General features: G+C 40.9%; 2 protein-coding genes across 2 annotated transcripts in view; both read right to left on the minus strand.

Annotated features, from left to right (window-relative positions):
- smarcc1b (SWI/SNF related, matrix associated, actin dependent regulator of chromatin, subfamily c, member 1b) lies at positions 1–9,089 on the minus strand. The gene is given in 29 exon segments (XM_043217063.1): positions 1–313; positions 419–490; positions 580–742; positions 963–1,097; positions 1,196–1,329; positions 1,715–1,808; positions 1,918–1,967; positions 2,484–2,636; positions 2,715–2,973; positions 3,366–3,425; positions 3,527–3,637; positions 3,879–4,032; positions 4,121–4,234; positions 4,319–4,390; positions 4,558–4,670; positions 4,965–4,999; positions 5,081–5,140; positions 5,230–5,351; positions 5,481–5,530; positions 5,532–5,561; positions 5,653–5,775; positions 5,924–5,999; positions 6,111–6,180; positions 6,283–6,352; positions 6,622–6,714; positions 6,804–6,885; positions 7,845–7,930; positions 8,142–8,261; positions 8,949–9,089. Coding segments are annotated over 29 exon segments (2,889 nt in total). The 3' UTR covers positions 1–266.
- Positions 9,090–10,367: 1,278 nt separating this feature from the next.
- LOC122323317 (sal-like protein 3) overlaps positions 10,368–10,535 on the minus strand; it is a 7,293-nt gene continuing 7,125 nt past the window's right edge. The window contains exon 4 of the mRNA XM_043217064.1: positions 10,368–10,486. Within this exon, the coding sequence (XP_043072999.1) occupies positions 10,368–10,486 (119 nt within the window). The remainder of the gene's footprint in view (positions 10,487–10,535) is intronic.

The raw sequence follows: 10,535 nt of genomic DNA on the forward strand, positions 1-10,535 counted from the left end.
TTATAACTTCATATAAAAGATTTATTCTTACTAAAACAAATGTTTTAGTATTTGGTGGCAATACAAAAACGGATCTACAAACATTAAGTACAGACAGATATGGCAACGAAAAGCCTCAAATCTGACCCTTATATGCTAGCCTCAATGCTTAAAAAATATTAAATATACACAGAAGAAAGTGCTATTGTAAAGGTGAATGTGAATAATGATGCGACCGAGTCCTTCATGTCATCTTGCTGAGTTTGAGTCTTAAGGCGTTGAAGTCATTACATGGGTGTGCCCCCATCGGCCTGTGAGGACGGTGGAGTTTGGTCTGAGTTGGGGAAAAAAAAAAAATAAAAAAAAAAGCCGGATTCATAACATTTTGAACACTCCACCAGAGTTGATCAGCACTCGAGTTGAGGCATGTGTTACTCACACATGCCATTAGGAGCTCCAGAGTGCCGAGCACCTATGACCTGTCCTGTAGCAGCACTGCTCACCGAACGCCCTGAAGAGGACGCAAAAACAAGTCTTATTATCATTGATACGAGCGTAAATGAGACAAAAGCGCCGACTGTGATATAAAGGAGAGTGTACCGTGGTGAAGAGGGTTGTACGCTGTGCTGCTGCTGCTGCTCTGTGTAGCTCCTGTTTGTTGCTGCTGTTCCACGGTCTGTCGTGCCTTCATCTCGGCATATTTCACCTGCTCCAGGTGGAAGTTCTGCCTCTCCGACAATAACTGCTGCCTCTGCTGCTCCAGCTACAACACACACACACATATATATCAAATAAAGTTCTGACATCTGAAAATCTACACCTTAAAAATGCAGAAAGTTTTACCGTTTAAATAAAAAAAAATACAAACTAAACAAGGTCTGAATCAAAATGAGTAACACTGTTGCACTGAAAACCTATTTAGTGTGCTCTCAAATGTTTCTTGGAGTGATGCCAGGTCTTGTCTGAACAAGGCACTAACTCACAGCCTCTTTTTCTCGATCCATAATGGTCTCCAGCTCTTCAAAGTGTCTCAGTTTGATCTCCAGCTTTTTCATCTGAGTCTCAACCAGCAGAGCCACCAGAGATTTGATTTTCCTTTCTTCTACTGCAGCCAAGTGCTAGAGGTACGAAAGAAGAGCGAGTTCAGACGAATCACTGTTTTTGTCACTGTTAATGGTCACGGGAGCGGGTGCAAGGAAAGAGGTTGGACGCCCACCTTTGCTTTGGTAGCTGCGGAGGCCAGTGCTGCAGCAGCAGCTGTGGTGATGTTTCCCTCCACCACCTCAAGCTCCACCCTCCTCTTCATCTCCTCCCCATCTCCTTGGCTGAGGCCCATGTCAAAACTCTCCTCTGAATAGATGGATGAGAGACTTCTTTCAAAACTTTAAAGCTAGTGTTACTTACAGTTCACTTACAACTTGTTTTGTGAAAGCCTAGTGCTACAGGGTTCACCTTTTTGTACAGTAATTACATGTATAGGTTTTCATACATAGGCACAGTGCATGGAGAAAATGCTAGGTCATTCAGAACATTTTTCATATTATGCATGCCAAAATCCTTTCAAATGTAGTCCGTATTGTATAGTGCTACACTTTTTTGCCCACAGCTTTGGTGTACCTGAGCTGTCATGCCAACTGCAACTACCCATAAATATTAAACTATATAGCGGCACTGTGATAATCAAGGTGAATCAATGCAGAAGATTTAATATGCAGAGCATCTGTGATCCACTGACCTGCTGTGCTCTCCTCTCCCCTCTCTCCTTCGCTCTCTTCTTTCTCCTCGTTCTTCACGCGCTCTCCCTCTCCCAAGATGCTGTCACCCTCAAGCTACAACAGACAGAACAGACTCAGTGACAATCACCGATTTGATTTTGTGAATGAAAAACATAAAACATGAGAATGTATGATTATTTGGGTCTGATGAAGCTACTCATACCTTGTCATGCTGCTCATATTCAGCATTCATTGTTTCTATAACACTCCCATCTAAAAAGCAAAAAAACAACAACAACACTGTAGTAATCATAATGGCAATGTTTAATCATAAATGTTATTATGTAATATTAGGTGTACAAAAGGCAAAATAAGACATTTATTAAATGAGATTCAAATTTCTTTCACTTACTGCCCTCATCTGGATGTTTGTAGTATGACCATTACAATTATTCTTCAATGAATCTTAAAATGGTTTTAACTGTTCAGGTTTTGGCCTTTTTTAATGTTTATGAAAGAATTATCTTATGCTGACCAAGGGTGCATTTATTGGGTTGAATGTATGAATATATAAATAATTCATTAATTCTAATTCTAATTCTAATCTATTTTAATATATTTTACATGATGCTTCAAAAATCTTTCTAATATGCTGATTTTAGTTGACTGTTGCTGCCTCTTTTTAATGATAGGTCTTATGCATTTGTCAATCTTACTACAGTAAACTACATAAATCACTTAAAAAAAAAAAAAAAAAAATCTAATATACAAAAAAAGTGAGATGAGTACCGGTCTTTTCCGAACTGTCGGGATCAAGTCCTGCAATGCTGCCCGTTTGGAGTGTAAAGGCTGGATCTAGATGATGCCCAAGTCTCTGTGTTCTGTGAAAGCTGGCACTGAATATCTCTGGCGGGGCCTCTTCTCTTGCTCTTGCGAATTCCTCTGTAAGACATTTCAAGCATTACATAAATTTTTTTTGTCTCTTACTACGCAAATCTTAGCACAGACACTAGCTCTTACCTAAAGCTGCTTTGGCGGCCGCAGAGGCCACTCGAGGGTCAACCACAGATGCAAGGAACGCAACAGTGCTCATTACGGGGTTCCCCGACTGGCTGAAAGGGACAGGCTGATAGGCCAGAGGACCCATTGAGGCTTCAGAGTTCTCTAGGTATGGGTCCTCTATGGGCAACCGTAAGAAATGAAGAATACAGTCGTCTTGTGTGCGACTGCCCACATGCTCTGAAACCTTATTCCAGTCATCTTTATACATCTCTAAAGCCTGAAAAGAAATATAATTTTAAATTTTAAAATACATTTAGCGTATGACAAAAACTGTTGTCTAACATTGTGTAACACTTTATTTTGATAAGTAACTTTGCACATATATGTCAATCTGCGGTCATTAGAGTATTAGTAAACTTCTTTTGGTGGGTCCACAACATACTGATTATGAAAAACTTTGCAAGTATATGTCAACTAACCCTAACAGGAGAGTCAACATGATGCAAAGTTACTTATAGTTACAATGTCTAAAGTGGACTCTCAAAATTGTTGTCATCATTGTTTAATTGAGATAAACCAATAAAGAACTGGTAACCTCCCGCAGTACCACTGTTCAAGGCTACTGAGTAATAAAAATGTAAAATCTTGTTGACTGCTGGACTGGCTTACCTCCAAAAGTAAGAGTGTTTCCTGTTCTGTCCATTCTCTCCCTGCACTTGCGCCTTTACTCTAAAAGATAAATAAAGAAAAAAAGCACACAGTTTTCAGGGGCTGAATTTCAAAATGATGCTCAAATGATGAATGTTTCAAACATTGTTTGGGGTTTTTACCTTTGGATGTTTTTTAGCATAAATATCAGTTCGCAGACCAAAGTTCTGCAGGTCAGATGGTTTTTCTCTCAATTTCTCTGGGAAATGCAACATATGCTGAGAAGCGGAAACCTTCAAACACACAAAAAAAATCTGATTAATAAAATATTTTTATAACGATCGCTGAAACATATTTTTTCCAGCTAATGATTGTTTTCAATACTTCATACGCCTTCATTTGAAACAATAAGTAGCAAAAAATAAAAGAGAACAGGCGGTTTTGTGACATGAACAGCTCACTGTAATCTAACAACTGATCATCAAGCACAGCTGTGGTGCTTGGCAAAGTCATTTTAAAGTACTTCTGCATTACCTGTAAGGGTCTGTGCTGTAATGGGACGAGTCCAGATGGTGTGTCTGTGAGAACATTAAAGTGTGGTGTTGGGGGTGGGCCCATGGGAAGGGGTCGACTTTCTGCGTCTACCTGGTAGTTGATCAACCCCCACTGCTCCAAAAATGAATGAACCCTAAAATGTGCACAAGTGGTTTACAAGTGAATTATAATTTAACACCGGTACATAATTAATTGAAGTGAGTCCAAATGAAAACACACACCTTATAAGTGCACACACATCTCCTGTCAGGTTTCGTCTACAGGAGGTTGAGGTCAGATACTCCTGAGGGTTTAGTCGGTATGTATCAATCATGAAGTTGCGGTATGCAAGATATCTGCAAACAAGATATGAACATGTATATGTAGAATTCAGGATGATAAATTTGATACAAATAGTGTTTGTATAAACACAGACTTACATTTCTGGTGTTTTGGACTTATTTTTCCCATTGAAGAACTCAGGCAGAGCTCGTCTCTCTATCTGATGAATACTGACGCACAACAATAAAAAAGCACTATTATCCCTCAAATAAAAAAAGAAGAATAGTAAATGTCCGCTTATGTTCACAGCGCTACGCCTCAATTCTATCATCTATGTACTGTAAAACTGAGAATGTGAGTTGGCGTAATCTGGACAGTTGTACAGTTAAACCCTCACCAGTTGTAGTCGAACCAGGAGGCATAGGTGGGCACAATGATGTGATGCGTTTGCTCTGTGGCACTCTCCTCCCCCTCCATCCCACGGCTGAACTCCCTCTGCTCCTCTTCATCCTACACACACAATAGGTCAGAACTTAAATATTTAAAGCACATGGTAGATATTGTGAGCTAGAGGTTCTTTAAACTAGGACTTGACTATAGCTGTGTTCTGGATGTAGATTTTGTATTAGCTGGAGAGGAGCATCAAACTCATGGCAGAAAGGGTAGAAACTTTTTTGTAGAATTTAGAGCAGTGTTGCAGTATTCCTTCATTTTGCTTTTTCTGAAGGCGTTATCGGAAGGTGCACTTGGTCTAAAGTTTTCTGGGATGTGGACATACAATTTTGTTTAGCTGGACTGACTTACTCTGACACCGGAAAGCAGGTCCTCTTCCTGGTCATCTAAGAGAAGCATAGATATTCAAGGTTATTACTGAAATACAAAACACAAATAATACGAATAAATTCCACAAACAAACTTACCTAAATCAGCCATAATGCCTCCTTTGACTGGAGTGTTTTCACTGTCTTTTTTTAGGTTCACTGCAGCCAATGATAATAATGTGAAATAAATAAAGTGTAACACCCCCAACATAAGCAATCGACACACAATGGAAAAAAACGAACAGTACCATTTTTAGGCAGAATGACCTCCTCCATGTTAGGGACAGGCGTGGGATCTTCCATGTCTTTAGTGAGGTCCTCCTCTGGCTCCGCTTCCTCCGGTTGACCACGCCTCTTATACACACCTGAGCTGTTGGATTATAAGAAACGTAACATGTTCGTTAATAAGAATCAAATTCAATTTTGCACCTACATCTTGCAACTCATCTGCAAAGAATTTAATCCACTCTTTTAGAGAAAAAAGCTACAGTGATTTAACCTTTTCTTTCCTCCTTTCTTCTTAGACTCAGAAGAAGGTGGAGACGGGAACGCGTCGCCGCTTCTTTACAGGTTTCTGTTCCTTGTGAAAAAGAGAGAGGGAAAAAAATTAAATGCTACCAACAGCAACTGCAAACAAATTTAATAAACTGTATGAAATTAGATAAACATACCTCTGTGCTTTGGTAGATACGCCGCCTGAAACTCATACTATTCCCATTCTCATCGACTTCATAATCTTCCTCATTCATCCACTCATTATATATGTCTGTGTCGAGAACCCACTTGGGATGAACCTGGGAAAAAAAAACAAAACATTATGTAGATATTCTTACTGTCTTATCGCTCAAATAAAAGCCCCTCTTAATATTTAATATTTCTAAAACACTACACAACAGAAAAAAACAACAACTCAGGGTATTAATAATAAAAGGATTTTTTCACCTTCCAGCACCTGTCTGCGTTGGGAGGTTCCTCTACTTCTTCATCTACATCACTTGCTGATATAAGCGAGTCGTAACTGAAGAAATAAAATACGAAAGCATATAAATGTATACAGGGCAAAATGTAGCATTATCGAATCCAAACATTTAGAGCACATGTGCAAATGTGGATGCGATGCATTCTCTACCTGTCTGGACACATGCCCCAATGCACCATCACTTGCCGATCCAATCGCATGACTGGTCTAAGCCACTCTTCTGGAAAAGACCAAACAGTGAACATTAAACACACAAATGTGAACCTTTCCGCCGATACACCAAGAGGAGTGAACTAAAAAGATACACAAAATTAAAACGAGCCTTCGTCTGATGTGGAGGGGGATGGGTATATTTGATGGGTGGCTTGTGACTTCTCCTCTGTTACTGTGCCCTGAAAATGCAAGCAGAAACGTTGTGAATAAACTACTTACTTATTAAACAGGTTTTCACAATAAATATAGACAAAAGGGTTTTCGAATTTGTTTTATTGTGTTTTTATTAATGCATATATTTTATTTATATATGCATCATACTTGTCGCATTTTAATAGCTTTTAAAGTGTATAAGTATTCAAGTATCATTCCTCTAAATGCCCATCCGTGTTTAGTCTGTATTGGATATATCTCCCAATTTCTTTGGATCTTTTATTATTCCACCTACCTGGTGTCGCACAACAATGTCTTTGAGTTTAAGAGCTTGCTTCTGCTCAAGATCAGGAGACAAGTGCACCACAGGTCTGCTCAATAAGTTATTCTAGCACAAACAAAACACCGGTCAGATCCTGCACCTCACGTACACACGCTCAAGACCATCGTCTTCACAAAAGATCCGAGCTCAAATACCTGTGTCAGTGTTTTCTCCACAGATATGAACATCTCCACATTGCGATCCATTCTTGACGGGTTCTGAAGATCAAAGCGTCTCCTTTAATGAAAGAAATAAAAGATCACAGAGTGGATGAGATAAGTTCGACATTTAGATTTGACACTTAGCCCGGGTTTCGCAGACATTTTACACTAAGCCGGGACCATAGTTAATATTTGATTGATATTTAAGCAATTTTTATAAACATGCTTAGGAAAAAAAACATTACTTTAAAAACATTATTTTAAATTATAATTGTATTGTTGTAGAAATACGTAACAATATTATTGTTCTTACTCATTTTTGATCAAATAAGCAGCCTTAATGACTTTCAAATCTCTATATTAAACTCAAATTAAGTGCTTAATCTTGTCATTATACAGTACTATCACTCTATTCTCCTGTTTGATACTGTTTTGATTTGATGCAATCTGTATTGTTAAAAGCACTATATAAATAAAAGTGACTGTTTGACGTGCTGCATTTATACTGCAAGTCTAAATGCACAGACCTGATCTTTTGACTATATCCAATTTTTTGCCCATCGGTTTACATTCTCTTTAGACACAACTGGTATTCTAATCGATATGTGTTTATATTATTCCCCACTCATTTATCACTTTACTACAAACATGGTAGTTGGCCCCATTCTTTATAGGCAGTAAGTGTCGTCCCTCGCATTAGGAGTTCTGCAGGAAATCAGCTACGTGTGGTTACATATTGGTCGGATGTCCAGATATTGGATATGCATCCAATTAAAAAAAACATTTGGAAGCGGCCCATATCGGATGCAAACAAAAAAACAATCTGAGCTAATGTGGATTTTTTTGTTTACACATGTGCAAAAAAACATTTGGTCCATGTTAAATGTGAGCAAAAAAATTTAATTTGTGCCAGTATAAATACAGCTTTAACGACACCAAACTTTGAACGGCAAATACAAATAAACTGAAAACTTACACAACCAATTAATGATAGGTTAAAAAAAGCATCCAGCACTATTTCGCATTAATACTAACCAGCCCTGTTCTGACTTGTACTTGTACACTGATCCTAGAATATAGCAGAGAGCACCGCCCGGCCTTAGGTCCTGAAAACACTTTGCCTGTGGACAAAGAAACAAGGATCAAACAACCGATCACTCATGATTCTGCAAAACTAGGTTTCATGCAATGACTGATCTGGGTGCGGTGGTGATGATTATCTCCTCGACTGTCAAAACAGCAAGAAATTGAAAGATATGCACTTAAACCAACAGGAATAAAGTCTACTTTGGATGGCTTGCCAGAGAAAGAAGTGGAAAAGCAGAAACTCACTGGGAGTTTTGTAAAGCTTGGGTTATTTGCTCGACGGCCAAACGAATCTTCCTGAAACTGCAGCAGTTGGATGACCAGCCCAGACAGAGACTTGCTGGAGGGAGCATCAGATTGTACATGCTTAAGAGGGAGAAAAAAAACAACATAACAAAATAGGGCATTTTTAAATACTCTGTGAGTGTTTAACAGCTTTTACTACAATAGATTTTGTTACATACTGTACTAGTACTACGGAATGGTTTTCACATTCACACAGATGCACCAAGGTGTGTGTTACCTACATAGTGGGTAGTGGACAGAGATGGAAAGGCATTGAGAGGGGGGTGTGTCAGTCAGGTCGTGTAAACAAACACCTTTGACCACAAACCTGTTTCTGCAAACTTAAAGCTGCTAGCATGTTGCTAACATAAACATTTACGTACACCGCGTCATATGGAAACTACAAATGAGTCTTTTATTGTATACCGACTCAAATGATGCAGCTGTGGAGTTTGACATAAACATAGCTTCGCCGCTAAAACGAGCACAGAATGAAGGTTGTCACTCCTGTCCTGTCAATTAGGTTCAGACCGTATTCCGTGGAGTTAGCGATTCATTTCTATATCATACGAGGCGAATATTCAAAATACGCAAAAGAGACTTTTGCGTTTTGAGGCGATAATAAGAACGACAAAACCACAAAACAGCAAGACAACCAGCCCTGTGCGTAAAGAAATCAAAGAAAGCGTCAGGGAACCACAACATGTATGGGTCCCCGGCTATTTAGCTCGCTAACCTTTTATAATGCTTTCCAATCCAACTGCGAACCGTCTCCAACTGAGAGATTATTTCCGGGCTTTCCCAGAATTTGCAGCACGGCCCACCGTCCATTCTTCGACTCAGCGAAGAGCTACAACCGGCTTGACTCATCGTAGGTCCAGCAGCAGAGCCTGGCGCTTGTGTAGCCATTGTTACATGCTAATTAGCCTTCGCTACCCAGAATGACTGCAGACTCCACAGCGCCTCTAGCGGTAGGACCAAAAAAGGCGCCAACGACGCCTACTGCATACTACGCACAGTACGTAATGCATACTGCTCATTATTTCGTCAGATTAGTACACAGAGTAAACAATAAAGCAAAAATCGGTTGAATATTTAAGTTTAGGATGGCAAAACAGTCGTGCTCAACTCTCAACACTGCAGCTAAATTAACAATGAAATCAAACGACATGATTTAATATGATATGGCCATGGAGGATTATTTGTTTTTCTTTATATGTTATGTATGTGAAACAATATTAACAATAATATTTTTAATTTTTGCTTGCATTTTTGTCTGTTTGCTTTTAAAAAATGTCTATAATATAACAGATCATACGTTGTTTTTGTCCTCATTGTTATGAATGTCGAAATGCTGCTGCCCTTGAACACTGCTTTTTCACCCCAGACCTTCGGATAAGTGCCGTGTCCTTAACACGAGTGCTAAACAGATTAGGAGTTATATTTTTAAATCTATCGTTATTTTCAATACCGCACGCAATTTAGCTCAACCCAGGGCATGTGACAAACGAAAAATGTGAACTAGTTTTTGAAATACCCCTAATTCTTTACCGAAGGTTGGGCCAATGAACGGCGCATGCTCAGTGCGAACAGGGAGTGTTGGAGACGGCCAACAGTGCAGGGAAAGGCAAGACGGGTGAAAAGAGAAGCCCGTCTGCCTTTCGAAAGGGAAAAAATACGTTCACGGAGCTTCGTCGCGCGTCCTCGCTTTACACCCGGCCATGCCAACGACACAGCGATGTATTATTACTGCAATCGGAATAAAATGAGCGCTAGTGCAGCCGGGCCTGGAGCGGAGAGTTGCGGGGCCGGGTGTCCGCATAGCGCCAGCCGCTGCTGCGGGGGAGGAGGCTGCGGTGAGCCCGTCAGCGGTGACGGAAGCTCGGCCGCTGCGGCTACGGCCACCAGCGCTGCCCCAGTGCGGAGCTCGGACAGGGAGAGCAGCGTAGCCGAGGCCCAGGCGTTCCGCGAATGGGACGGTGCCACCTCCGGCGATGCGGATCCGGCCCAGAAAATGAACGAAGGGGGAATTTTTACGAACGGCGCCGCCGATATCACACGGGAGGGAGACGAACGCGCGGATTCGGGAATACGGCGGAGGACGCGGGCGCTTCTGTAGACAAAGCACTGGAGCGGGCGAGAATAACACCATTAATATTGATCACGAAGGAGCTGGTTTGCGGCGTTTCACGAGCGCCACGACGAGAAGGGACGAGCGCAGGAGAGCTCGAGACTGCCGCCGGTGCGCACCGCGAGAGTCCGACGCGGACACACGGCGCACGCCGAGACCGAGATGATGACAGCCGCTGCAAGGTGTGGTCACGGGAATCCCGAGCCCGCGGTCATCAAGCGCCG

This window comes from Puntigrus tetrazona, chromosome 19 (assembly GCF_018831695.1).
Source record: "Puntigrus tetrazona isolate hp1 chromosome 19, ASM1883169v1, whole genome shotgun sequence".
Lineage (NCBI taxonomy): Eukaryota > Metazoa > Chordata > Actinopteri > Cypriniformes > Cyprinidae > Puntigrus > Puntigrus tetrazona.